This window comes from Andrographis paniculata, unplaced genomic scaffold (assembly GCF_009805555.1).
Source record: "Andrographis paniculata isolate CXL003 unplaced genomic scaffold, ASM980555v1 Contig45END, whole genome shotgun sequence".
NCBI lineage: Eukaryota > Viridiplantae > Streptophyta > Magnoliopsida > Lamiales > Acanthaceae > Andrographis > Andrographis paniculata.
In genome coordinates this window covers 97,698-125,527 of record NW_026137579.1, presented here as the reverse complement: position 1 = coordinate 125,527, position 27,830 = coordinate 97,698, and the positions used below count along the sequence as shown (strand labels likewise).

At 37.6% G+C, this 27,830-nt stretch overlaps 6 protein-coding genes across 14 annotated transcripts; 3 read left to right on the top strand and 3 right to left on the bottom strand.

Annotated features, from left to right (window-relative positions):
- Window positions 1–226: 226 nt before the first annotated feature.
- On the bottom strand, window positions 227–8,852 carry LOC127252165 (uncharacterized). 2 transcript variants are annotated; one of them, XM_051276231.1, is made up of 28 exons: window positions 8,513–8,852; window positions 8,221–8,392; window positions 7,989–8,113; window positions 7,319–7,441; window positions 7,064–7,207; window positions 6,546–6,771; window positions 6,086–6,437; window positions 5,466–5,587; window positions 5,289–5,380; window positions 4,944–5,157; window positions 4,801–4,864; window positions 4,057–4,208; window positions 3,877–3,947; window positions 3,615–3,788; window positions 3,419–3,490; window positions 3,069–3,170; window positions 2,897–2,986; window positions 2,589–2,664; window positions 2,410–2,506; window positions 2,216–2,285; window positions 1,944–2,123; window positions 1,713–1,835; window positions 1,540–1,623; window positions 1,284–1,468; window positions 1,054–1,192; window positions 906–965; window positions 686–790; window positions 227–604 (listed from the first exon to the last, which is right to left on the bottom strand). In XM_051276231.1, exons 1-28 carry the CDS (start codon window positions 8,600–8,602, stop codon window positions 491–493), a joined length of 3,618 nt encoding a protein of 1,205 aa, XP_051132188.1. In that variant the 5' UTR covers window positions 8,603–8,852; the 3' UTR covers window positions 227–490. The 2 variants fall into 2 exon arrangements, with proteins under 2 accessions (XP_051132188.1, XP_051132187.1); XM_051276230.1 differs by having other exon boundaries at window positions 6,086–6,771.
- Window positions 8,853–11,332: 2,480 nt separating this feature from the next.
- Window positions 11,333–15,395, top strand: LOC127251726 (uncharacterized). Of its 7 annotated transcripts, none has more exons than XR_007838965.1 (7): window positions 11,333–11,751; window positions 12,085–12,268; window positions 13,089–13,327; window positions 13,622–13,770; window positions 14,159–14,439; window positions 15,064–15,142; window positions 15,228–15,395. XR_007838965.1 is itself a non-coding variant. In XM_051275565.1 (5 exons), exons 1-4 carry the CDS (start codon window positions 12,090–12,092, stop codon window positions 14,411–14,413), a joined length of 822 nt encoding a protein of 273 aa, XP_051131522.1. In that variant the 5' UTR covers window positions 11,333–12,089; the 3' UTR covers window positions 14,414–14,439; window positions 15,064–15,145. The 7 variants fall into 7 exon arrangements, 2 of the variants coding, with proteins under 2 accessions (XP_051131522.1, XP_051131521.1); XR_007838961.1 differs by having other exon boundaries at window positions 12,073–12,268; XR_007838963.1 differs by having other exon boundaries at window positions 12,005–12,268.
- A 112-nt stretch (window positions 15,396–15,507) lies between these two features.
- On the top strand, window positions 15,508–19,436 carry LOC127251721 (translocase of chloroplast 159, chloroplastic-like). The gene has a single exon (XM_051275559.1). The coding sequence runs from the start codon at window positions 15,628–15,630 to the stop codon at window positions 19,330–19,332; it is 3,705 nt and encodes a 1,234-aa protein (XP_051131516.1). The 5' UTR covers window positions 15,508–15,627; the 3' UTR covers window positions 19,333–19,436.
- A 129-nt stretch (window positions 19,437–19,565) lies between these two features.
- LOC127251727 (stress-related protein-like) lies at window positions 19,566–20,760 on the bottom strand. The gene is made up of 3 exons (XM_051275567.1): window positions 20,632–20,760; window positions 20,268–20,495; window positions 19,566–20,149 (listed from the first exon to the last, which is right to left on the bottom strand). The coding sequence occupies exons 1-3, from the start codon at window positions 20,668–20,670 to the stop codon at window positions 19,718–19,720; spliced, it is 699 nt and encodes a 232-aa protein (XP_051131524.1). The 5' UTR covers window positions 20,671–20,760; the 3' UTR covers window positions 19,566–19,717.
- Window positions 20,670–25,170, top strand: LOC127251723 (dol-P-Man:Man(5)GlcNAc(2)-PP-Dol alpha-1,3-mannosyltransferase). Of its 2 annotated transcripts, XM_051275561.1 has the most exons (14): window positions 20,670–20,782; window positions 20,939–21,287; window positions 21,378–21,412; window positions 21,517–21,654; window positions 22,221–22,289; window positions 22,496–22,653; window positions 22,767–22,833; window positions 22,946–22,999; window positions 23,203–23,291; window positions 23,676–23,792; window positions 24,137–24,270; window positions 24,356–24,434; window positions 24,652–24,708; window positions 24,792–25,170. In XM_051275561.1, the coding sequence occupies exons 2-14, from the start codon at window positions 21,119–21,121 to the stop codon at window positions 24,970–24,972; spliced, it is 1,347 nt and encodes a 448-aa protein (XP_051131518.1). In that variant the 5' UTR covers window positions 20,670–20,782; window positions 20,939–21,118; the 3' UTR covers window positions 24,973–25,170. The 2 variants fall into 2 exon arrangements, with proteins under 2 accessions (XP_051131518.1, XP_051131519.1); XM_051275562.1 differs by lacking the exon at window positions 20,670–20,782 and having other exon boundaries at window positions 21,141–21,287; window positions 21,510–21,654.
- A 302-nt stretch (window positions 25,171–25,472) lies between these two features.
- On the bottom strand, window positions 25,473–27,324 carry LOC127251724 (bifunctional protein FolD 2). The gene is made up of 5 exons (XM_051275563.1): window positions 27,158–27,324; window positions 26,896–27,079; window positions 26,358–26,515; window positions 25,957–26,169; window positions 25,473–25,879 (listed from the first exon to the last, which is right to left on the bottom strand). Exons 1-5 carry the CDS (start codon window positions 27,260–27,262, stop codon window positions 25,649–25,651), a joined length of 891 nt encoding a protein of 296 aa, XP_051131520.1. The 5' UTR covers window positions 27,263–27,324; the 3' UTR covers window positions 25,473–25,648.
- Window positions 27,325–27,830: the final 506 nt, after the last annotated feature.

The window sequence follows — 27,830 nt, the reverse complement described above, 5'->3', positions numbered from 1 at the left end:
TATATACATGCAAGTAGATGATACAGGTTAAAAACTTTCATGACATGGATATTACGAATTAATATGACAATTCATGTAATAGCAATGGAATGAAATTTCATCGAACACAACAGAGCTCTCACTACTAATCACTCATTAGTTGGTATGTCTTCCCTCCTAATGTATGAAGCCAATTGCCATACGAATGAATGAATGTTGAGAAGCCTAACCTAAACAATAACCAAGAAAATGCAACCAAGACTTGCCAATCATCATACTTCTAGTAGACATGGTATAACTATGTATGTATGGTATATACAGCAGTCGGGGAAGAAGATTTATTGAACTCATCAGGGCCTGAAATTGGATTCCTACACCATTTCAGGTAACAATAATGATAGTGTATAGGGCAGGGGGAGGGTAGGTACCAAAAAAAGAGAAAAAATAGCCTACAAAGTCTATCACTATACAGCTCCCAGCAGCATATACGAACTCTCTCTCGCCCCCAACTCTACATGAAGTAGCTGAGGGATTCTTTCTTTCTGGAACCACCCTCCCCATACAGTTCATTCCATTGTTGAAGCTCATTCATGTTCTGCGATTCGGATGAAACACTCGCACACACCTGCATTCACATCACACATTATTATAGCATGATATTAAAATGTAAGCATCATTCATGCCGGGGTGCACTGAGCATACGAACCTGTTGGTGTGCGTATTTGAAGTCGTCCATGACCAGGGGACGGACATCAGTGCCGCTGTGCAATGCAGGTAATGGTTTTTGCTCCTCCGTTGCCATGGCTTTGTCCTACAATTTACAGTTTAGATTGTATGAAAACAAGATTAGTAATGACATTCCTGGCTGAATTACATCAATAGATGAAAACAATATTTCAAGATCAAAATTAGGAAGCAGTACACACCTTCTTTTCCTTATCCAATATTTCTCTTATTGGGCAATGCGCAGCCGACACACACAGGTTCTGAAAAATTGTGACAATCAATAATATAACAAAAGGCATCTTAACTACAAACATGTCTAAAATGAGTAAATAGTAATCATGATCAAACCTTTAGGTCACTTCCTGAATATCCCTCGGTCATTTTGGCAACCGCCCCAAGGTCGGTATTAGGGGACAACTCTTCCTTGGCCAATATGACTTTCAATATTTTCTCCCTATTCTGAGCATCTGGCAAACTGACCATCAACCTGTATATTAAGTCCATTAGAAAGAGGTAAATATTAAGATTGCTTTACATTACAAGCAATAAGATGCAATATTTTAGATAAGTGGACAAACCTTCTTGGAAGCCTCCTGATTACAGCCTCGTCAAGATCAAAAGGCCTATTTGTTGCCGCGAGAACTAACACCCTTTCCTTATCCTTTGTTCGCAAACCATCCCAGTTCACCATAAATTCATTCTTCATTTTCCGCATGGCTTCATGTTCACCTGGGTTTTCACGCCGCCCTAACATGCTGTCAACCTGTGATGCAGACAGTTAACTTATTAATGTGATGGGAGGAACGGAAGAACGGTAGAAGAGGTTTTACAGACCTCATCAACAAAAATAACGCTAGGTGAAATCTTGCTAGCCAAAGTGAAGACAGCTTTGACATATTTCTCTCCTTCACCAAACCACTGCATGCACAACCAGTAGAGTTTAATTACAGAACAAGAGTGGAGAGGGCCCGGAAAAACAGAGATAGAATGGCTATTTAGAAATGCACCTTTGACGTTATGCTCGACATTGATATATTAATAAAATTTGCTCCAGCTTCAGTCGCAACAGCTTTTGCAAGCATTGTTTTGCCAGTACCAGGGGGGCCAAAGAGCAATATTCCCTTACATGGCTGCAAGGAATGACAGGGTCAGCAATAACACATACATGTATACTAGACCACTAATAGAACAAGATTGATTGTGGTTCCAATCTGTGCTTTAGATAGAAAGCCATGTACCTTCGTAAGTTGACCTTTGCTGAATAACTCGGGACGCTGCAGAGGTAGCATTACCAATTCTTTTAAAGTCTCCTTCACATTGTCCAACGCTCCAATGTCATCAAACGTAACTCCAATATCACCAGGTGGTATAACCTCACCAAGGAGCTTTTTCTCAAATTCATTCTCAGTAACCACATCCTAAAATTCAAGAGTCAATCTCCAAACCTAAACTATGTAAAAGATCTGGAAACAATGAGGGATGAACTCCAAATAAAGTATGCAAGCCTCACCTTCAGAGATTTCTTTGTACTCTTGTTTTCGTTTTGAAGGCCCATAAGAATATCAAGTCCATATTTAATACTGTAATGCACAGGTAAAAGAAGAATGGTAAGAATCTAAGCCTGAACAACCAAGTTATTTCCCGTCCATGTCCAGTCACGGTATATGGTAACTCTAATGAAAGGAATTTTGTAGGAACATATACCTCTCACTTGAAATTACAAATTTAGGCACTTGGAGTGAAGGCTCAGAGAAATGCATAATGTGGTGACTTAAAGCCCAACCAATCACCTTTTCGACACCTATGACATATAGAACCAGTGTTATGGAACGTCCGATTGAAATAGATGACAATATAAACCAAAAGGTTTGGGTTTGACGTACTTTCACTAGTCAAAGCTTGGTCTTTAAAACATAATGATTCCAAGTCGGGACAATCAAGGCTGGCCCGATTTAGAACCTGAAAATTGCAAGGGGGAGAGATAACAATAAGGCAGTAAATACAAGTTCAAATAGCAGACACAGCATTCAAACAGGGGAAAAAGAGGGGGGGGGGGGTGTGGAGAACAAGTTTTCATTAACCAAACACCGTGGACCCAGGAATAATTTAGCCTGAATAAATCCACGGGGAAGACCATGCAAATCACAGAGGATTCAAAAGATGAGGATGTAAAGAGGACAAGGAGACTCACTGTTCGAATGCTGGCAACATTGGCTTGTGCTCTCATAGTTTCAACGTCTCGTTCTAGCTGTTGCTTCCAGTCCGATATCAAAATTTCATCCTGTCACAGTTTAACAGAGATCAGTCACTCTACATATGATGGTAGGATACACATCACATAATAACAAAGATATATTGATCACCTGAGGAAGCTGTATGGTCACTTTGTTTGGGAAAAGACGACTGAGCTGCTTCATTGTTTTTGGCATTTCCTTACTTCTATCATGCAGCCTACCAAAATTATCCTGATAAAAAAATTCCATTTAGAAGCTTAAATATGTTACACTTCATGCATATCGCAAATGATCAGCAAAACAGTATTTTATCGACCAGATGTTGAGCTGTCAAGATACTCGCATGTTCTAGCTCGATAAGCTTCTTAATCTAATATTGCTTCAATAAATTTCACATTCTTAACATTATCGAAGAACTGCTAACTGTAAATATAGGATGGGGGAGGATAAATGTTCTACTTTCAGTTAATGGAACATACCGGAAAGGAAAGGTCAAGTAATGCTGTTTGGTTGGATCCAAATTTTGTGAAGAGTACCCCACCAGGATGAGACTGAAGTAAACATGTGTGATAAAAAAATGTTCAGTAAACATGTGTGATAAAAAAATGTTAACATACACATCGACGGATACAAAACACAGAATAAGATAAAGAAGACAACTGAGCCGCCACTTACTTTCTCTTTTCTGTTGTCTGTCTGGGTATGTGAAGCTATTACAACAACATTATCAGGAAGACTTTCAAGCTTAACTTTAAAACACGCATAGGCCTCAGAATTTCCCAGCAAGGATTTCTCAACATCTTTCACAAACAAAATTAATGGACCCTTTTTACTTGCGATGGAAGCAACCTGCATAATAAAGCAATTCATCAACATCCATGGACAATCACAGCATTTGAATCAGAATATATTGTGCTATTCTCCTAAGTTAAAATACCTCAAAGATTTCATTAATTACAAATCTATCAAAGTCATCACCAAATGCGGCATCAAGACGAAAATATTCGGCTGCAAAGAAAGATAACAATCACCAAGATACAGGGAATGTAATACTTGATATAGATACAATGTAACAATACAAACAGAGTAAATAGAATCCAGGCTGGAAATCGATTACCAGAACACATGAAACCATGATCTGCCTCACAGCGTCCCTCTAGGTCAGTACCGTTACTAATTGCTTTATCAAATCTGACCCCAACTTTGGGGGCACCATTTTCTTCCAGAGAAAGCAGCACTCTTCCTCTGCAACCATAATGGGGACCTCCTCTGCATCAATTTTGAAGAGAAGAAGAATTATCAACCCAAACAAATAAGACCAGCCATAAAAATTCGTACAGAAACCACATAGATTTGCCCAATCTAATGAGAACAAAAACCACCAGACTCTTCACTGAAAACCATAATTTGTGGTGCAACTAAGCACACAAATAAATTATAGCACCCTAACAAGTTCTAAATCAGGATGATTCTGGAAACCACACAGAGGAACCATAAACCTCGCAGCATTAGCATCAGCGAAGAAACAAAACTATTCACAAGCTTCCACTTATATATATTAATCCTGCACTCTATTCAAAAGGACTTATTCACTGTAAGACCATACAAAGAACGATGTACAAAAATGGTCATGCAGGCAAATACAAAAAAGTTGATTAACAGAATGATGTTGATAATTCATTTTTAACTTCATTTCCCTCTATACATTCCATATTCAGGTGAACCAAGTTTCTAGCATTCTCATTAATCCATCAAAAGTTCAAAACAATGGCATGTTGTTAATTAGAACATCAAAGATATATTATTTAAAAAGAAATCACAAAATGTTGAATTTGGAACAAAAAGTTCGCGCTCCCATTACCTGATTGGAGTTTGAGTAGGTGGAAGTCCAGATTGCACAGAACCCACAAATCTTACTCTATCTCCTGCCAAAAGAACACAACGATCATTTAACAAGGATGGTGAATAATCAAATAAATAAAAATATACAACAAAGCAAGATACCTTTGCGAAAAGTGTAGTTTTTAGATGATGCAGTAGATGCTTCCTGCTTGGGCTGAGCCTGAGAGCTTATAGCTGAACCACCTGTAATATCAGCCTCCACACTTGATGCTGGTTTTTTAATTTGTAGAGTAGTAGTAGTTCGTTTCGCAAAAATACTAGCTTTCTCAATCCTTGAGCTATCTTTCAAAGATTCAGCTTCTTTTGGCACCGAGGCCTATATGATTTTTCCAAGTCATAACTCATAAGTTAATATAAGTACATTCTACAAGAAAAAACATAGAATAGCTCGAAAAAAGAAATTACTCCAAGTAGATAAAGTTGATAACAGCTAAAATAAGAACTTACACCAGGTAGAAGAATATTATCAACTACAAGGAGCCTAGCTCTATAATACTTGGCAAGGGCCTTGGTCAATTTTTCTTGATATATATCAGAACCTAACAAGAGATTAGCAATAAATCAGTTTAATCAGGAAGTAAAACAAAATGATACTCTAGAAGAAACATAAAACAAAAACATTACCTGATGGACCTGATAATAAAATTCTAGGGCACACTGTAGGCAGATCTGAAGTAAACCTTGTAAATTTTGTGCACTTTAGGTTTATGTATGTCGAAGCAACGAGAACATTCTTGGTTGTCTCACTGTTAGGAAAGACACATATGTTAGTGGACATTCTTGGACAGATGATTCAATGTGTAAGTAAGTGAACATTCTTGGACATATAGTTAGGCAAATTAAAAAGTATATGATCATATACATACATATATAAGGACAGATGATTCAATGTGCATGTAAAAAGACATTCATGGAGAATATATATATTTAAGTAATTGACAACACCATTGAAACACACATCAAGCATGTACAAGATAGTTCAAATACACAATGTTATATCGTAACATTATATTCCATACCTTAGACAGAGATATCACCTACGTACAACATACCATTCAGTTACAACATATACATGAAAATTCAAACCTAAAGTCTTTACGGTATACCAAAAACACCACTTTAATTTTTAAAGGCAATGCAGTCAAGGCCATAAAGCTCTGGCGTCTCTCAATGATCACTTGCCAAAAGTATTTGGGGATGAAAGTAAATAAACAAAGTAGAATGCTACACATTGCAAAGCTTACCTCAAATAATATGGGAAATTATCAAATGAAACATCAATGGCATCGCAATCAATTAGCCCTTGCTGCAAACAATCTTTGAAGCCTTGATGTCTTGGTGAGTATGCGGTAGGTCTTGATGGACTTGTAAGCATAGGATCAGAACCCTTGCAATGATCTCTTGGTACCCTGTGCTCTTCAAGAGGTCTTGATAAGTTGTCGGTCATATCAAATACTTGATCTGTTGGACTGGAAAGATAATGTATGACTGGTCTCAAACTATCATTTTCCCCTGCCATCTTTCCACCACTATCAGCATTGATATTCAAATTATCATTGGCAGTATCAGCAGGAGGTGCGCCAGTATTCTCTATAACTGATGCAGAAGCATGATCATTATGGGTAGAAGCATTTTTCATTTCAGTATCAACAACACAAGTATCAGGAACTTCACATGCAGAAGCAACAGATGGTATTTCAGAACCTTGTTGTATTTCTTTGCCATTGCGAGCTGATGGAGGAAGAAGAGATAATTGGTTACTGAGATTTGATAGTGATGCCAATGTTGAGGCAACAGCCACGGTAGAAGGATCCCCAGATCTAGCCTCAATGTTGAATCCTTTTATGGAACCATCATGATCCTCTAATAGGCCAACTGAGGGAGAGACGCCCGTTGAAGATTCGCCACTGCTGATCAGATGTTGAAAAATCTAATAGCATGTCAAGGAAACTATGCACATGCAATGTGAAGGCAGGCAAAAATATCATTTTACAGTGTGGCACAAAACCGCTTCGTCTTCCGTGCTGACACGTCAAAATAAGCATGGGCATATTTTGCAACACGTAATAGTATAATATACAGTACATGAGATAATTTCACATGATAAAACAAATCCGTCTCTATTATATGTGCATCCTAACCACCTCCGGAACAAAAAGTCAAAACACCAACCAATCTCAACTACAAAGGCAAGAACTAAATTTATGCTGACAAAAGGATACATAAGCATGTCTACCAGTTGAGCTGAAAACAACCTCATCCCCTCCATTTAGAGGAACAGTGGTATCTTTGGAATAAACCTTCCCATTAACCTGTACGGCTCCTTTCTTCCCAGTGATTTCAAGCAAAGTAACAGGTTCACCTCCCTAAGAGTGTTTAAAGAAAATGAGGTCACAAGCATTTACAAATCACATTATAGAATAGGAATGCAATTTTTTAAACAGCTCAAGAATTCCTGGAAAAGAACCATGACAAACCTCAGGCTCCATGCGCTTCAGATTGCACAAGGATTTACTGCCACTTGGATCGTCTAGACATAGATCATATTGGTGACCATGACCGATAGTGAAAGTAGGACTCTCTATGGTCACATGTGGATCCTGGATTAAACAATGCGTAAAAGACTGGCAGTCAAGAAATGATTTTGAATGGTGAAAGCCAAAACCAAAAGTAACACTAAACACAAATACATGCACCCTGATTAAGAAATTGTTGTAATACATATAAGGTTGTATGCAATAGAAACAGAATTAGTTCAACAGAATGACCCAGATGCAACGCTTCCCAAAACATCGAACATTGCCTTTGTTAGACAATATGATATCTGTAAATGAAAATAAAGATTCTGGTCATATCATAAGAAAGTCTCTCCTTAACTGAATCTGCCATGTAATTAGCTGCTCTTTTCGAATTAGTGTCAGGAAAGAAGATGTCCTCCATCCCGACCAAAGATATATTCTCTACCAACAATTGTTAACTTCTTATATTTGAATTAGCTATAGATGGCGAGATTGATTAAGTATGAGGAGAACACACATCCACTGTAGATCCAGATTAAAATTGAGCTTGAATTTGTTTCTTGAATATTGAAGTTATGAAATCATTAGAAAAATTAAAGAGCAGAAACGGAATGAGATGTAAACCCACCTGTGAACTCTGTGAAAGGAGCTTCCCCCATGCAACTCCACCGCTAGATTTCGGTTGCCGCTTCTTCCCCCTATTCACTGAAGTCCCATTCGACTTTCCGGTCTCTCCATCAATTACCGAAACGCCTACATCCCACAGCCAAAGATTCCAAGAAAGAAATCAACTTCAAGAATTCGGAACCCGCCAAACAAATAAAATTCTAGAAAGATGAAACTCATGCACAAACCCTCACCTTCCATGGCCGCTCCCAGGGCCCCCTCAGCCGCCGCATAATCTGACTGATTCACGGCGGCGGAGTCAACCAGATCAGCGGATCCGTGCTCCAACTGTTTCTCCACGGCCGCGCCCACGACTTCCCCCGATGGCGACGAACGGCTCGTCGATGGACAAGACGGCTCCACCGCCTGCATGCAGGTAAAACCCCAAAAATCAAAACCACCCCGGAAAACGCGAAATTAATAGAATAGCTCCACGAAATGAGAAGAAACAATAAATCAAATAGAAGAAAAAGAAAAAACCCCAACTTTGGATCGTTTTCCATTAGGCGGAGAAGACGAAGGCGAAGAGAGAGGGCGCTTGGAGGAGGAAGACGAGCTCCGCCGCGTTTCAACCATTTTCCCCCCCTGATCTAATGATTCTACAACACAAATCTGATCTCTTTTTTTCTTTATCTTTTATCAAATGGAAATGAAAATCAAGAAACTGCTCCGCCGGGGCAAAGCAAAGAAACAAAAAAAATCAAGAAATCTAACGCACCCAAAGAATTACACCAAATCTGTAGGTCGAAAGAGAGAGAAACAAGGGGACAGAGGGTGAGGAGATGTAATGGAAGAATTGCAGACCCAAAAAGTGAATAATTACGAGATTTTCTGCATATATATATAGCCATACGGCTCAGGCAAAGTCACAGCTCAACGCATTTGCTTTTTTCGCAATAAATAATTCCATATAAAAATACATTTTATATAAATAAATATATATTCAATATGAAAAAATAAATAAATAAATTATCGGCGCTCTCCGGCTGGTCGGACGGAACGGGGCGGTTCACAACCCGTAATCCGTTCACTGTTAAGATAATTCATTGTTAAAAAAAGGTGTTAGGTGAGCTTCCGGGTCGGGTTTATGTAATGGATCCGTTGACTATTTGTGGTCAATTTTGAATTCGCCACCTCACTTTTTTAAGTACCTTTTCTGCTTCCTCAACCCATTATTATGCTCTTTTTTATTGTTTTGGATAATATTTTATTTCACTTTATATTTCTGAAACAATGTCTAATATTATAAATATATTATTTTATGAAAATTGCGTTACGTTTCATAAAGATTGAAACTGCATTTTGATTACATATATTTTGTATAATATTATAATTGGGAATGGTGAATACGATTAATTAACCATTATTGGATACATGTAATTGAATTTTGCTACCATGATATTCCCGGTACTTTGACTCAATAATAAAATAGTTAAAATTACTAGGCTTTGTTTCGACAGATTATTGAAGGGTTTTGTAAATTTAAAAGTAATAAAAAAAAAATCATAATTAATGTTATATTTATTAGACAAATATATATTTAATCTAATATTTTAAATAAAATAGTGTTAAAGTTCAAAACTTTAAACTTTTTACTGATCCGACCACCTTGTTGTATTAAATTTAAATTTTGTTTGTTTTGTATTTTTCTATATTAAATATTAAAAAATCATATATTATTCATTTTTTATAAGTTGATATAGTGTATATTATATCTTACTTATAATTTGATATTTTCTAGATAATGTTGCTGAGTTTGTTCTTTATATGTTGTATAAAAATTATTTTAAATTAAAATACTACATAAATTAATGCATTGTTAGTTTGACTCTATGTTTGCGCAAGAGACATTTGGGATGTGTTTCTATTCCATTTCGTTTGAGTTTTGAAGTTTGGATTTTGATTAAAATACTATTTTATTACTAGTATTTTTTTATCGAAAAATAAAAAATAACTAATAATTCAAAATATGGAGTTTAGTATATTTCTTTTGAAATAGTAAAAATAAATACTATTTAATACGATATTTTATGATAAATAATATCATGTTGTATAATATATTTTATTAAAATATAATATATTAAAAATATTTAAATATTAATAACATTACTCATATAAAATATAATAAATATATACTAAAATACTCATGCTTTTTATTTTGAATATTATATTACTTTATTATATTATATCTCTATAAAATATTGATTCATAAAATATTTGTTAGTAAATGAAAGGAGTATATATGTTTTATATTTTTACTTGACTTATATATATATATATATATATATAATCAACAAATAATTAAAATTAAGTAAAATATTTGAAAATATTGCAAATCAAATCCAAATAACTAAAATTCTAATAATTTAATTTATGTAGTATACTTTTAAAAATGTAATAATATAAATACACAGTTCAAATACAATATGTAATTAGCTTCAAATCAGTAGGTCGTCTGGCACATATTATTCGTCTTGACTTGTCTTTTATTCAATGTGTATTTTTGGATAACAATTGTGGATTTTTATGTCACAAAAAAACAATATGTAATTAAAATAATTTATATTTTTTTTTTATAAACATGCAAAAAAAACTAGGATTAAAGATAGCTTAAAAAAAGAAAATAATACTTTTGAATACAATAAGAAAATATTTGAATTAGAAAGAGGGAGTATATATTTTGGAGACAAAGGTATAAATTACTATGCTATTGATTAGTAGTATTTTGTACTCCATATCATATATATTTGCAGAATAAATAAAAATATATTTATAATATAAAAAATACAGTAATAGTATATATTAAATTAATAATTTTAATAAGAGAATAATTAATAATTATTTTGAGTCAACTAAAAAGTACACTCTCATATTGCTATTTTTGTCCGTCTTACATCTCATGTTATTTTTTTTTCAAATTAGTTACCCATCTTAATTTTATTTTAAATTTTTTGATTTAATTTTTCAAATTTTAATTAAATTAATTCGTTATTTTAATTTAGAATACATGTTAATTATTTTCAATTAATATATTTTTAATTATCTACTCATTATATTTATCATAAATTTCTGTGTCCTACAGTGATTAAGACACTCAATATGTAATAAAATAATTTATTAGTTAATGAAAATATATAATATATATATATATTTTTTATCTTGATTTATTTATAATAATATAATTGTAATTTAAATACAAATTACATATTTTTTGTACTAAAGTATAACTATTTTTGGAATGAAAATAGTAAAAAAATTTGTTTGAATTCGGAGCTGTCCAAATCCTAATTGTCATAGAGATGATGGCTATGGTACAAATCTGGAATTACACCGGGGGATTTCAACGCTTCTTTGTTATTCCTCCGTCTGGCCGCAGAGCCGCGCAGCCCGATCGCCGTCGACAACCGCTACCATCTCTTTTCATAGTCGCCATCACAGCTCCTATTCCGCAGCATCATTTTGACCGCAAAAAATTTCTTGACCTCCTCACCACTCCTCTTTTGCTTCTTTTTTTTCTTGAACGCACTCGCCCTCGCCTCCGCTTAACCACCTGACCCTGACGATCGGCGGACGTTTATGTGGCGAATCGAGTTGTAAAAACCGTGTGAACTGCGGCTGGAATAAGGAATTGCGGAACTGCGTCACAGACGCGACTTTGAATTCTACGAACGGTGTCCTGCAGAAGAAAAGCACCGGGAGCTTTTCGAAGGCCCTGCGGCTATAATGTGAGCGGTTGAATTTGTGAAAAGAAATATCACTTTGAAGTTGTTTCACTAATTCATTTTGGATTGGAGTTTTAAATTAATTCTGCATATCTACTTGTTTTTCAATCATAATTTTCTGTGATAATGTCATTGACTATCATATTAAAATTTTCCACAGCCCTGTCTGAAAAACTTGATTCTGGGCAATGTTGAATTCTCTATCTCTGTTGAAGTTCACCCCTTTGATTTGTGTTTAGCGTTTGCATTTAGCTAGATATTGGAGAAGCTCTGCAGCATATTTTGGTTGTGGGAGGAGTTGCAGAGTAAAATTGTTTTTTATAGTTTTTCTTTCAGTTGCAATGAGTGCATCTCCAACAAGAAGTGTTGGGTTGCCTCTGATCAATATCCTCAGGCTAAAAGGAGTGCCCATTCTGCAACAATTGCACTTGGAGGAGAGACTGCTGAGGACCACTTCTGATAACTGGTTCATCATTAATGATGGAACAATTGATCCGACCATTGTAATGGGTATCTCCGGGTGAGTGCTTTTACAATTTACTGCCTATGTAGCTAATTGTTTATAAGATTTGCTGTCTTTCTTTGTTTTGGGTAATCTTTTGTATTTTGTTCTGTGCTTGTTTGGTTTCTCATAAGTACTGTAATGTGAAGAGTTGAGTTTTGGATTGTAGGGATAATGAAATGTAAGAGAATTGGCTTTACTTGTAGTTATACAGAGAGCTTTTGTGACATTATTTAGCATTGCAAGAGCCATTAGTATTACTGCTGATTGTTAATGACAAATTTCACATAGAATTAAATTTATAACAATTTGGCCTTAGATAGAAATTCTGTAATTGGTAGCATCAGAGTTAGAAACTACATACTAGTATTAATCATGCACTTTTGCCTTATTATGCATTGGGATCTATTTGGTACGTTTATTTATTTTTATTGTATGTATGGTTTCCTTGTATATTCTTGATGTTTAGAATATAAATATGAATATTTCTGGTACATGTTTGCGTTAGTGTGCGAGTTTCTACTTTACCATTACACTTAATCTGTATGCTTGTTTATATACATATATATATATATATATTCATGTTATGTTCATGCCTGAATAATCATCCATGCTAGAGTATGCATTAAACGTGGAAACCACTGTCCCTGTTGTGTTTGGTTGACTTGTTAGTGCATTAGCATCTTGAAACTTGGAGGTTTCAAATTTAGGAATTGATATTAAAGAAAAAAAGAAGGGAATTGACAAACATCTTACCTTGCTTGTTCTTGTGCCATGGCTCCATATGTTACAACTAAATACAACAATTTGATGTGCAATGCATGAATGTTTGTGATAGGAAGCCCAAGGAACTTATCCACATCGACTCTGTTATAAGAGATGATGTTCCAGTCATTCGAAGATTTACTGGAGGTGGTACTGTTATTGTTGATCAGGCCACAATTTTTGTAACATTTATATGCAATAAAGGTGCGGTTCCAGATTTGCAATCCTATCCTAAGCCCATCATGTCATGGAGCAGCTTAATCTATGAGAAAGTATTTCAAGGAATTGGTGATTTCAGACTGCACGAAAATGGTTCGTATTGGGTACCACAGCTTTTTCATGACGTCTCTTCCTTTTCCGGGGATTTCTGATGAAATATGGTAACCCTGACAACTGTCAGGTGATGCTGTATGGACCCTTTACCCATCTCTTAATCAGATCAGCTATTCACTTGGATAAATTTTACTGTACCAGTATTTTGATATATAGTGCAAGATAGAAGAGGCAAATCATTATCTATTACATGTGTGTGTTGCATTTCACAAAAGTTTGCGGAATAATAGATGAAGTATGAGAATCATTATGGAACCATGTTTGATTCTTCAGATTACATACTTGGCAACCGCAAGTTTGGTGGAAATGCCCAATCGATTATAAAAAATAGGTGGGTTCATCATACATCCTTTCTGTGGGATTATCAGAAGAGTAATATGGGCTACCTCAAGATGCCAAAACGCGCTCCTAAGTATAGACAGGTGTGCACGCATTTTATCTATTTGGTGCTTTTCATTTGACCTTGATCAAAATGTTTTATAGATTTTCCCCATTTTTGTATCTACATTTGCTATTCCTTTCGATGTAGAAATCCCTGCAAAAAAACACAGTGTTCTAATTTGCTTAAACAAGTCCATAAATGAGCAAATACACATGCTTAATTTGTTGCTTATGAATTTTGGCAGCCAAGACAACAAGACAACCATTGATGACTTAAAATATTGAGCTTCTAACAATCTGTGTTGTTTTATATTTGTTGTAATTTTATTTGATTCAACATGCTCTTCTTGCAAGTCTAGACTCCATTGCAAGTGCTTCTAGATGCAAAACAATCTATTGGACCTAATGTTTATCTTTTTCTGGTTTTAGGAAAGGGATCATTTGGAGTTCATTTGCCGTATGAAAGACTATATATCAAGGTCAAATTTCATAGATAGAACCATTGATGCAGTAGGCAACCATTTTGTGTTAAAATCTGAAGACCTGGAAGATGCCCAAAATCATTTAAGCTCAAACTTTGCACCCACAAGTAGGCTTCTGACAAGGGAAGAATTGGAAAGAGACTTAGAGTTGGAGAGAACGACTTCCAACTCCTTGATGGATGATGCTGCTCTAATCTCCTAACTACAATGTTACTACTTACTACACTGGTATGGTTTATCTATCCTAATAAATCTAAATATTATGTGCTAGATTATTTATTGTGCGCCAGAAAAGTATTGCACATCGGACATTTTCGTATGCCTAAATTTTTGTATGAACAATTTGTATGTTGAATAATGAATTGTGGAAAATGGCAAAACTTTTTTCTGGGATCGATGATAAGTTAATGTCTTGTTTAGATATTCAATATCTTGATAGGATGAAAGATCATAAATCGAATATGTCTATTAGTAAACATCTTCTCCAACTTTTGCATTGTCCTAACAGTTACTTTATGTAAGTGTGGCAGCCCCAAGAGGAGAGTTGGGAACCCTCGGTGGGCATGTTCAGCCAAATATGTCCTCAATTCAAGAACTTTTTCTAGATTTTTTTTTTTTTTTTTGGGCCTATTTGAAAAATTAAAATGACAGTAGTTAGTCACAGAGAATTCTTTCTGAAAGCACCCTTACCTTTTTGCTTGTATGATTGTATCAGATATTTTGTATTTTCATATTCTTATCTAATATGTACACATAAATATAAAGTACGTGGAAAAAATCAGAAGCATAAATTGAAAGCAATAAAATAAAATCCCATCTTATCAAATAGTAATAATAATGCTTTGGTTGCAGATAACCAATGCTTGAGAGGCAGAGCTTTGGCCATCCATTTGCAGATAAAACAGATGAGAGTGGACTGGAAGAAACAAACGTATATATATTTATTGTCAATTAAATTAACATTTTTTACTTGCAAATGTCAAATATCCACTAACACAAACAAATCTGTTATGCAGATACAAAAAGAAAACAAACAAATCCCGATCCTCAATTCCTGCCAGAGCAATCCTCACCGTTGGTTCATGAATCCTGCGTGCATTGGCATTGAATTAAACAATTTTGCACTCTTAATTCAGATACGTAACCTAAGTGGCAACTGGTTATTTATTTATTTATTATTTTCAAGCTAAACCGAAATAATTAATTACTGTTGTTGTTATTATTATTATTATTAAAAATAGATAAATAAAATGTAGCGTCTAGCAGTCGCTGTTGTGTGTGTGTGTGTGTGTTCGCGTCGAGAAGAAACCCCTTCCTTGCTCTCGTATAAATACGTACCAACATACCTACCTTATCTCTTCCTTATCCTCTGTTACTCCAACGCCTTCTCCTAATTTTTCCTTCCTCTCTTCCGCTATGGACGCTGCTTCATCTGCTAGCAGCTTTAATAAGTCCGTAGATAATGACGGTAGTGATGGTAGGGTTGCTTATTTGAGCGGGGAGGAGGAGTTTGAAGCGGCGTCGGATAAGCCTTTGCCGGTGGGGGATGAAGGCGAGGGCGAGGGTGGGTCTGATGATGTTCCGCTTGGTGGAAAGTCTTTGGTTAATCACGTTGAGTCGAAGGGGGATGATGGCGAGGATGATAAGGGCAATATCGAGCACGCGGACAATGGAGGCCAGGTTAGTGAATCTGAGGTAAACCTAGTTGTCGACGGCGCAGCTGTTGAATCTGAAAAATCGTCGCTGGTTGATGATACCACTGATGTGGAGCTTGCAGCTGAAGGGGATTCTACAGTTCAGACCACTCATGTTGATGTTGTACATGAGGGGGAAGGCAATGGACCGGATACCAATGAGGTTGCCGAGGCAGATGTTGCCAAACCAATTGGTTCTGGTGACGCCCCTAAGGGTGACTCGATTGTTGACAGCATTGAGGTCGATTTGTTAAGCTCGGGAGCAGCTGTTGTTGGGGAGGGGGAAGGGGATGGAGGCAACAGGACAGAAGAAGCATCAGCTGAGGAATCAGTAGTGAGTATGCAGGAAATTGGTGCGGATTATAAAATTTCTGAACCTGAAGATGTGAATAAAGGGGATGGTTTGGAGAGGAAGCCACTTGAGCCTGAAATTCATGCGAGTGGGGAGGAAAGTTTGGAGAAGAAGCCAATTGAGCCTGAAATTCACGCGAGTGAAGAGGAAAATTTGGAGAAGAAGCCACTTGAGCCAGAAATTCATGCGAGTGAGGAGGAAAAGGATGGGCAATTGGATACAGGAGATGCCATAGATGGAGTTAGCAGCCCGGCCATCCAAATTATTGGTTCTGCTGATAGAAGTGCAGCCGAGGAAAAGGATGAGCAATTTGGTACAGGAGATTCCATAGCTGGAGATAGCAGCACGGCCACTGAAACTATTGGTTCTGCTGATAGAAGTGCAGCCCCCGACATTGTGAAGAAACCGGAGGTAGAACATGAGCCTGCTGATGCCTCTGGGGCTGAGGGGAATGGGGTGTTAGAGGATGTGGTAGCAGAGGAATCAGAAGAGGGAGATACTGATGGTTTGATCTTTGGAAGCTCTGAAGCTGCCAAGAAGTTCATGGAGGAGTTGGAGCAGGGGTCCAGTGAGGATTCTCATGCAGTTGATGAAGGTTCATTTGAGCATTCTCAGAGGATTGATGGCCAAATCATCACAGATTCAGAAGAAGGTGATACTGAAGATGAGGAAGAAGGAGAGGGGAAGGAATTGTTTGATTCTGCTGCCCTGGCAGCTCTTTTGAAGGCTGCTACAGGCAGTGATTCAGACAGTGGTAACATTACTATCACTTCTCGAGATGGAACCAGGCTTTTTTCAGTCGAGCGTCCTGCTGGCCTGGGATCTTCTCTTCGGTCTTTTAGGCCTGGTCCGCAATCGAATCGCCCCAATCTTTTCAGTGCTCCAACACTTGCTGGTAGTGGTGAATCTGAGGGCAACTTGAGTGAAGAAGAAAAGAAGAAATTGGAGAAGTTGCAAAAGATCAGAGTGAACTTTCTGAGGCTTCTTCATCGGTTAGGCCTGTCTCCAGATGAGTCTGTTGCAGCGCAGGTTTTGTATCGTCTTGCACTTCTTGGTGGAAGACAGGGCATCCAAAATTATAGCTTGGATGCAGCAAAGAGGATGGCTTCGCAGCTAGAATCAGAGAACAAAGATGACTTGGATTTTTCTGTAAACATTTTGGTTCTGGGAAAATCTGGGGTGGGTAAAAGTGCCACTATAAACTCAATATTTGGGGAGGAAAAGGCTCCGATTGATGCATTTAATACTGGGACAAATACTGCAAGAGACATAACTGGATTTGTTGATGGTGTGAAGGTTCGACTTATAGACACACCAGGCCTTAAAACTTCTGCAATGGAACAGTCTTTCAACCGTGCTGTCTTATCCTCTGTGAAAAAGCTCACTAGTAAGAGTCCTATTGATGTCCTCCTTTATGTTGACCGATTGGATGCCCAAACTAGAGATCTCAATGATCTGCCCCTTCTGAAGACCATTGCCGGTGTTCTTGGCCCCTCTATCTGGCGAAGTGCTGTAGTCACCCTAACTCATGCTGCTTCTGCACCTCCGGACGGGCCTAATGGCAATCCTCTGAGCTATGAGATGTTTGTCTCTCAGAGGTCTCATGTTGTCCAGCAGTCCATTGGTCATGCGGCTGGTGATCTTCGCATGATGAGCCCAAGCCTGATGAATCCTGTCTCACTTGTGGAAAATCACCCCTCTTGTAGGAAGAACAGGGAAGGTCAGAAAATACTACCCAATGGCCAGAGCTGGAGGCCGCAGTTACTGTTGCTATGTTACTCAATGAAGATTTTATCTGAAGCAAATTCCATCTCCAAACCTCAAGATCCCTTTGATCATAGAAAGCTATTTGGTTTCCGGGCTCGTGTGCCGCCCCTTCCATACATGCTGTCCTCCATGCTGCAGTCTAGGCCACACCCAAAGCTTCCATCCGATCAGGGTGGTGAGAATGCTGATTCTGATATTGATCTGGATGAATTCTCTGACTCTGATGGCGAAGAAGAGGATGAGTATGATCAGCTTCCACCTTTCAAGCCTCTCAAGAAGGCTCAGATGGCAAAACTCAGTAAAGAACAGAGGAGAGCATATTTTGAAGAATATGATTATCGAGTGAAGCTTCTGCAGAAGAAACAGTGGAAAGAGGAGTTGAGAAGAATGAAAGAGTTCAAGAAGAGAGGCAAAGATGCTATACCAGAAGAGGAGGATGCAGATTCAGGAGCTGCGGCACCTGTGGCAGTTCCCTTACCCGACATGGCGCTGCCCCCTACTTTTGATGGTGATAATCCTGCATATAGGTACCGGTTCTTGGAGCCAACCACACAGTTTCTTGCAAGGCCAGTTCTGGATAACCATGGTTGGGACCATGACTGTGGCTACGATGGCGTCAACCTCGAACACAGCTTAGCTATTGCTAATCGTTTCCCAGTGGCATATACTATTCAAATAACAAAGGACAAGAAAGACTTCACCGTCAGTCTGGATTCCTCAGTTTCACTTAAGCATGGCGAGGATCTGTCAAGCATGGCAGGCTTCGATATCCAGAGTATGGGAAAGCAGCTGGCTTACATCCTCCGAGGGGAAACCAAAGTAAAAAGCTTCAAGAAGCACAAAGCAGCCGGGGGAATATCTGTCACATTTCTAGGCGAGAATGTGGTTCCCGGTGTGAAGGTTGAAGACCAGATTACATTGGGAAAACAATATGTTGTGGTGGGCAGTGCTGGAGCCGTGCGGTCGCAACAGAACACCGCTTATGGAGCCAACTTTGAACTGCAGCGGAGGGAGGTGGATTACCCAATTGGCCAAGTTCAATCCACGCTCAGCATGTCCATAATCAAATGGAGAGGGGATTTAGCTCTGGGGTTCAACAGCCTGGCTCAGTTCTCCATCGGGCGCAATTCTAAGGTAGCTGTTCGTGCTGGGATTAACAACAAGCTTAGCGGTCAGGTTACCGTAAGGACTAGCACTTCCGAGCATCTCTCTCTGGCTCTTGCGGCTATTCTTCCAACCGCCATTTCCATCTACAAGAAGCTCGTCCCAGGTGCTGCTTCTGCTGGTGAGAAGTACTCAATCTACTAGTTTTTTTGATAATTCCCTTCCCTGATTCAGTTCTATTTGAGATGTTAGCTACTACTCTGCTTTGATCATCATCATTACCATTAATATATCGCATCACTTTAATATTTTCATTCTCCACCAGTATCTGATGCGAATTTTGAACCTACTGATGATCAAGATTTTGTTTCGTTTCTGTTTAATTTGGTGGAATAAGGATTCATTTCCTGCTTGATGTTATTATATATGAGTGCAGAATTAGATGAGGCTCGGAATGGGGCCAAAACAAATCCAAATAAACTATTGTCTGACAACATTACAATGAAAATATTGGATGTGTGCATCATCATCATCCAGCCAAGATGGTTATGGCAATCAAATAAATATAGTATTACTGTTACTGTTAGTGTTAGGCGACGTAGGAAGGGCAATTGGGAGGCTGATCATCAATGCAGTGTTCTTGAAACGTTTTGGAGATTCTCTCTATGGGCACTACTGGCAGGTAATACGACACCGTATAGCCTTTCCCGGCTGCGTAGGTGACGGCCTGGTTGTACTTCTCCGCCGAATAGGCAACAGTCGGCACCATCACATGAGCCACTAGAGGGAACAGTGGGAGCCGGTTAAGCATGCGCCAAGCCGCCACTGCATACTGCTCCGCCATCATTTCGTACTTGCCGTAGAGTTCCTTCGCGGTGGGCTCGTACTTCACGTAAGCCGTCTTGGCCGTGGAGGCCAAGCCGCGCCGGCGCAGCTCCCGAGCTGCATCCAAGGCCTGGCGCGAGACCTGCTTTAGAAGGGACGGCACGTGATGGTCCAACTCGATCACGGAGTCGTCCACCTGTATGTCACATGAGGAACATCCCAGCACCCGGAAGGTTTTTATGATAATTAATAAATAGGTGAATAGTTTTGCAGGGAATTGGGAATTTGGAAACGGAATGAAAGATTAAGCTAACCTTGCGATCTACGAACTTGAGAAGATGGAAACTGGCGTCGTGGAGTTTGTCATACGCAGGTTCGACGATGGTTCTGACGGTACCTTCGACGGTCTGGACGCCGGGTCTCAGGGGACCGGAGTTCTGTTTGGCGTATTGGTAGAGGGAGGAGAGACAAATGACGACGTACGCCGCGGCAACTTGGACGAAATCAAGGTATTTCAGCTTCTTCTTCCCATTGTCGAGAACCTTAATTAATTACAGCACCAAATTAGAACCTTATCAGCCCGATCCGTAGAGTATCAGTTTACGAGAAAAAAACAAAAAGGCTGCAGCGGAGAGCATACATTACACTACAATATAATGCAAGCAATGCGTTAGTTACCGGTGGATCTGATGGAAGCCTGGGTTCCAATTCCGCCATTGCGATAGAGCTGAGGGGGGAGGGGATGGGTATTAGCAAGGGTTATGAAGTATGCAGGCAGGCCGTTAGTGATTATAAGGAGAGTTTTCCGCAAACGTGTGGAGACAAAATGGTAATCAGCATATGTGGAGGCCATTTTATGAGTTTAATTAGTCAGTCTTCCAATCTTAAGCCCCACCATTCAGAATCTTTTTCTTCTTTGTTATTTATTATTATTATTATTATTGTTATATTTGTATAACCTTGTGAGTTTTGATTTTTTTTGTAGGCTATTGATCTGCTTTCCTTGTTAAGTTCATGAAGTATTATTAACCATGGGCTTCACGCATCTTTCAAATGCGCCCACCTTTCTATATGGGCCGGAAACACTACCAGCCTCTTAGAGATTTTTATTTTTACTTTTTGGGTTAGAGGTCGGGTGCTGCTGGTACTTTCGCCATTGATCCCGATGGCCCGAGGAGCGGCGGCATCCGGTAACTCCGGTGGCGGGGGAAAGCTTGCCGGAAGACGTGCCCACTCCATACATACACTTCTTGAAAATCGAAAAATTTTCTTCGCCGTCGCGTTGTTGCTCGCTGATGCCGTCCTGGTTTTCCTAATTGTTCACTATGTCCCATGTAACTACATTGATGTCTTAATTGTCAAGTGCGTTGCTCTATTGTCTAATTTTCAGCGAATTTAATCTATTCTTGATGTTTGCGTTTCAGATACTAAGATTGATTGGGATGCTTACATGTCCCAGGTTAGCTCGTATCTTTTGCTTCTTGGTTTTAGATTTTCGATTTTTTTTTTTTTTTTTTTTTTTTTTTGGGTTTATAGGGCTGATCAAGGATTTTAAGGTTTAAGGTTACTGGGTTTCTTGGAGGCGAAAGAGATTACAGCAAATTGAAAGGGGATACAGGGCCTCTGGTATATCCAGCAGGTTTTCTGTATATATACTCCGCTATTCAGTATATCACCGGAGGTGAAGTATACCCTGCGCAGGTACGTATTTTATTTAGGTTCATTTGATTTCCTTGCACTTATATTTTTGAAGGAAAAAACTATAACAATGTAATTTTGGTATAACACCTTGTCATTTTAGACCTGAAAAATACAGCACTAGCTAAAAATGTCCTCAGGATTGTGCTGACTTGGCTTGCCGGAGCTGGAACTGAACTGCTGTCGACATTTTCTGGCACTGCTGACATGGAATTAATTATTTTTTTTTATACATTTTATTATATTAAAAATAAATAAATTTTATGTCAACATTTCCAGTTCAGCTCAGGCTACAGGTCAGCAAAAATCCAGCACAGTGGCCTTTTTAGTGATGGCCAGTCTAATACGAGAGTCACTTACATGACTAAGTGATAAGGATTCCTATGTGACTAAAATTACATTTTTCCAGTTGAAAGGAGTTGGCAGTGTTGGGCTTTATTACGGGCAGTTTGTTATAACTGGAAATTGAGGAATTGAAGTTAGATTTCTCATGTATTATGACTTTAATCAGTCTATTTCATTTTCATTTATTTGCTGTGTTTCATGGCTTCAGAATGATGCTGATGCAGGTCTTGTTTGGCATTCTCTATATTGTGAATCTTGGAATGGTGCTCTTCATATACTTGAAGACTGATGTGGTATGGTAGTTTCCTCATATTTGTGATATCTGTGGATGAATTCATGTTTTAACTTTGGTGATTAAACGGCATAGCGATGAATTGCTGCCTCTATTCGATATAATTACATATGTACATTAGATGTGTGGATGGAGTTACTATGATATTTGAATCTTGATTTTGACTACACGTTCTTTTTTGGATAATATGTTTAAAATAAATTGCAGGTTCCTTGGTGGGCTCTATGCTTGCTTTCCCTGTCAAAAAGAGTGCATTCCATCTTCGTGCTTCGTTTATTCAATGATTGCTTTGCCACAACCCTTTTCCATGCTGCATTGATTTCCTTCATTCACCAAAAGTGGCATATGGGCTTAATTATTTTCAGGTAGTAAACCAGCATTAAGTGAAATTTGTGTACGAATGTTGGATGCATTTTTAGTATTACTGTTGTTTATATTAGTTGACTAAAGGTGTTGGACATTCTTCCTGTTAGCACAGTGGTGCCGTCTCAGTTAAGATGAATGTTCTCCTCTTTGCACCTCCATTATTCATCCTCTTGCTGAAGGTATGTGAATCTTGATAGCTCACATGTTTTTGAATTAAAAAAATAAAAATGAGAAAAGTAATTTTTCTGTAAGAAACTTCCCACATTTCACTTCTAAGAACTTAAAATGCAGGCTATGGATGTCTTTGGAGTGATAACTTCTTTAGCAGGTGCGGCACTTCTGCAGGTGCTTGCTCTCCATTTTTCCTTCATAATATTCTGTTGCTTCAAATGAATCAACTCTGAGACTTTATAATGCATCTTAAGGACGTATTCTACTTGCATTTGAATGAATTGTGCATTTCTAACTTAATATTTCTTGCATGATTGAGTGAGAAATTTTGACACGCTTGAATTGGTGAATAACCATCTTGTGCTTTGGTTTTGCAGATTGTGCTGGCGCTACCTTTCTTATTATCACATCCAATTCCATATATCTCAAGAGCTTTTAATCTTGGACGTGTATTCATACATTTTTGGTACTTCCAATAATCCAGAAAATTCTTATTTCATTTATTGAGTTGTTGTTTTACTGTTTATTGGGAAATATGTCTGTTCAGTGTCTAATTTAGTTTAATACGGTGCCATAATTCAATGAAGATATTTGGGGTTTATAATGAAGTCACATTGTTGCCCTTTTATTATCAGTTGGATATCTTATTCACGGACACTCTTAAATGGGTTTTCTGTTTTTCCTTGCAATATTTATCGATCAACTGTGTTTCCTTTTTCCATTTGTAACTATTAATTGCTTATTTTGCCTTTTCTGGTGCTTTATTATTGTGGAATATTGCATCTTTGCAGTTTTCCTGAATTTCCTTTTCTAATTGTGGTGGGTAATGCAATGTTTACTGTATTTGCAGGTCTGTGAACTTTAAATTTGTACCTGAACCAGTTTTCATATCTAAAGAACTTGCACTATTTTTGCTGGCCACTCACCTGATTCTGCTTGCAATCTTTTGCCATTATAGATGGTGCAGGTTGGTACAATGTAGGAGCTTGAGTTCTTTCTGATTGATTTTAGAATCTTTTGGAGCTTAATTGATAATTTCATCTTTGTTTCAAACATATGCTTTTGATTTGGTGGATTACATAAGATTGCAATGCTTATAGGATCTTACAAATGTGGCTGTTATTTTGTTAATCTAAATAAATAGTGTGTGGGTGAAAATCTTAGAAAACCAACTTAGGTGCCTTGTTATTGACATTGTTCAAGGAACCTATATGATGGTTTCTAAAATCACATAGGGGTAAAGGGGATTAACTTTTCTTCTTCTTCTTCAATTCTCTTGTGTTAATTTATTTCCTCGTGAATTTGGAACAGGCATGAAGGGGGGTTGTTTTGCCTCATACATTCTAAACTTGCTCAAATGAAGCTCAAGGTTGCCTATTTGAGTTCTTTTCCTCTGAATCAGCTGAATAAGTCCAACACGAATTTGAGGATTCTAACTACAGAACGTAAGCAATGACAAGCTATTCTAATTTCTCATAGCCAACTGTGTGTTACCTTCTCTGATGCGTCTTGTTTACTATCTGAATTTAGATATCGTGACAACTATGTTTGTTGGGAATTTCATTGGGATTGTATGCGCTCGTTCTCTACACTATCAATTTTATTCTTGGTAAGTTTTCTAAGCATGCCGAGTGACTTGCTTTGTCTTACTATTTTACTTTGGACATACTATTGCATTTATACAACTGATATTACCAATTGGGAGCTCTACTGAATAACAAATTTCTTTAGGACATCATAATAAAATGATGATTAAGATTCCATATGTTCGCTTACAAATAGACTTTTGCATTAATCCTTATGGCTAAATGATTCTATTTCTACAGGTATTTCTATAGCCTACCATATTTATTGTGGCGAACTCCGTTTCCTGTATGGTTGAGGTCAGTTGCCTAACCATTCAAGTTTTGCCTTTGTGGTTTTCTTTTAGAGAGCAAATCTAACCCCAAATTGGTATATTCTACAGGCTGGTCTTATTTGCAGCTGTCGAATTCTGTTGGAATGTGTATCCATCTAACACTTATTCATCGCTACTGTTGCTCGCTGCTCACTTAGCCATCTTAGGAGGTCTATGGGCGATGCCACCTGAATATCCCTACTCCGACTTCCCAAACGACAAATCTCATCTAGAAAAGAAAGCCAGCTAAGGATGGCCGACTTATGGCCTATCTTCAAGAACCATATCTGTTTTCTCTTAAACTCAAATGGCTGTAGCGTATGGAAAGTATACTTGAATTTTTGTCTTCACAATGTAATCTCAAGACTCACCACAACTGGAGGAATTGATCGGCCGCTGCAATTATAGTTTGAACATATTTTCTGTGACGAATTATGTCATTCCTAAAGTGATCATTTACAAGCACACATCATATATACTTACATTTCTAAAATGCCCATTTTAGAAGACATTTGCCTTGTAGATTAGATGTGTTATTAGTACAAAGATGGAGGAAATTTACTATACCCACTGAGGTCTGAATTCATAATAAATCAACCAACCAACCAACCATTCCCAGGTTGTTGTAAATCACAAAAAATTTCAAACTTTTGTCAGGAGGTAATGACTATTTATTTGCAGATTTGCTCACACACCAACTCCGACAATATAATCAAGAGAACACTAGTTTCAAAACAAGAGAGCACAAGAAGTCCATAAGAGCATTCTTTAGATAAGTAAACTTATATTGATCAAAATCAGGAACCATGGAATAAATACACATACTTAAATTATTATTGTTATAGAAGTACACTTAAACCCCTGATATCCAGGCAAACGAAAAACAAGAAACAGCTGAAGAGAAGATGAAAACTGTGAAGAAATACCTATTTCTCAATCACCCTCTTAGCTCCCTCCAACGTATTTTGAAGCAGCATTGCGACTGTCATTGGGCCGACACCTCCAGGGACTGGAGTGCACCATCCTGCTACCTGACATGCCTCCTCAAAGTGAACATCTCCGACAAGCCTGTAACCAGATTTCCTACTCGGGTCGTCCACAGAGTTTGTTCCCACATCGATTACAGCAGCACCAGGCTTAATCCAGCTGCCCTTGATCTGAAATCATAAGAGTAACCAGGTAGGCTTCTAATGGTGCAATGCATTTAATTATAGTAAAGTGTATCCCTTGTTACCATCCTTGCTTGCCCTGCAGCAGCAATGACAATGTCGGCATTACGAATGATGCTCTCTGGGTCCTTAGTGCGCGAATGGACAACAGTAACAGTAGCATCCTCTTTTAGAAGAAGCAGAGAAACTGGTAAACCAACAATGTTACTACGACCCACCACAACAGCATTCTTTCCCTTGATACTAATTCCACTTCGCGATAGAAGTTCAATGCAGCCCTGTTTAGAGAATGAATGAAAACACTCAGTCACATAATAAGTTAATTTCATCAGAACTAACATAGGATACAAGCATTTGCATAGCATTTCTGCAGGACTATTACCTTCTGTGTGATCAGTGCATACGAACATTTTTATATATAACAGAGAAACATAGTATAAAATCATATGGGGGTTATGAGTATAACCTTAGGAGTGCAGGGGACGAACAGTGGATCTCTCCCTTTCATTGCTAATTTGCCAATGTTCAGAGGATGGAATCCATCAACATCCTTTTCTAGGGAGATTTCTATTAAAACTTTCTCTTCATTTATATGCTTAGGCAATGGAAGCTGTACCAATATACCTGCAACAGCCATAATATATACTCACTGAAAAACAGACTATTGGCAATATTAGACATGTTCATATTGTTCACAGATCAAAATACAGAAAATTTCAAAACTGGAATGTCGATACAGAGGTAGAAATGTGAAAAGTTATTCATAATTTGGGCGTAGTGAAATCACAAATATCAAATGAATCTTTGGATGTTGAAGTTTGTGTAAATTTAGCGAACAGACTTTATGAAATATTATTAAGGTAATACAATTGCACAATGAACACCAAATTAATCCAATAGAAAATGTAGGAAGCACAAAAAACCAATGACTTCGAAACCTTCGTACAAATCAATCAATCATTGCCACTAAAAAATTTACTGTGTAAAGTTTACGAGCAACCTACCATGAACCTCAGGATCTGCGTTCAATTCGTGCACTTTACTAATCAAGTCGGATTCAGAGACATCCTCCGGGAGGTCCAAATCAATGGACCTGAATCCAACTTCGGCACACGCCTTCCTTTTCATATTGACATAGCTGAGGGAGTCCTTCCGTTTCCCCACAATGACCACCGCCAAACCTGGCACCTGCAATCAACTCAAACTACACTTGACTATTCCAATAGATAGGGCAGCAATTAGACGCAGAAGATTGATTAGAGTGACCTTGGCGTATGTCTGGGAGAGACGGTGGACCTCGGCGGCAATCTCCGATCGGATAGTTTGGGCGATTGCCTTACCGTCGATTATGTTGGCCTTGTGGTCCGACATGTTTCTGCGACTGCGAGGCGAGTGAGTGCCGACGAAGACGACGATAAATAATCGTCTAAAATTTTGTATGTGAATAAATTAAGAAACTATTTTTTTAATAAATAAATAAATAAATAAAATGACCTTATTGATTCGTAGCTTTTTATTATTATTATTATTATTATTATTATTATTTAATCTTGTATCTAGGAAATTGACGTAAACATCCCGCACTATTGAGTATTAAACTAGAAGCTACTTCAATAATACTATATACTATATTTTTAATTTAAGATATTATCTATTTTTATGCTTTTACATTATTTATAAAATTATTCTAGATAAAATAATAATAATAAAAATTTATCAAAATCTAGTAACATATTGCAATATTAATTCCATGGATGCATTTCTCCGTTAAGCCGTTTTAGTTTCTGTTTGCTCGCGGTTTTTTCTTAAATATTTATTATTATTATTATTCTCAGATTAAATTAAATCAAATTTACATTTTTGTTTTATTTTTTATAATACGTTAAAAATTTATTTTATAATTAAAATATCAAATAAACACATATCTATAATATTAAAC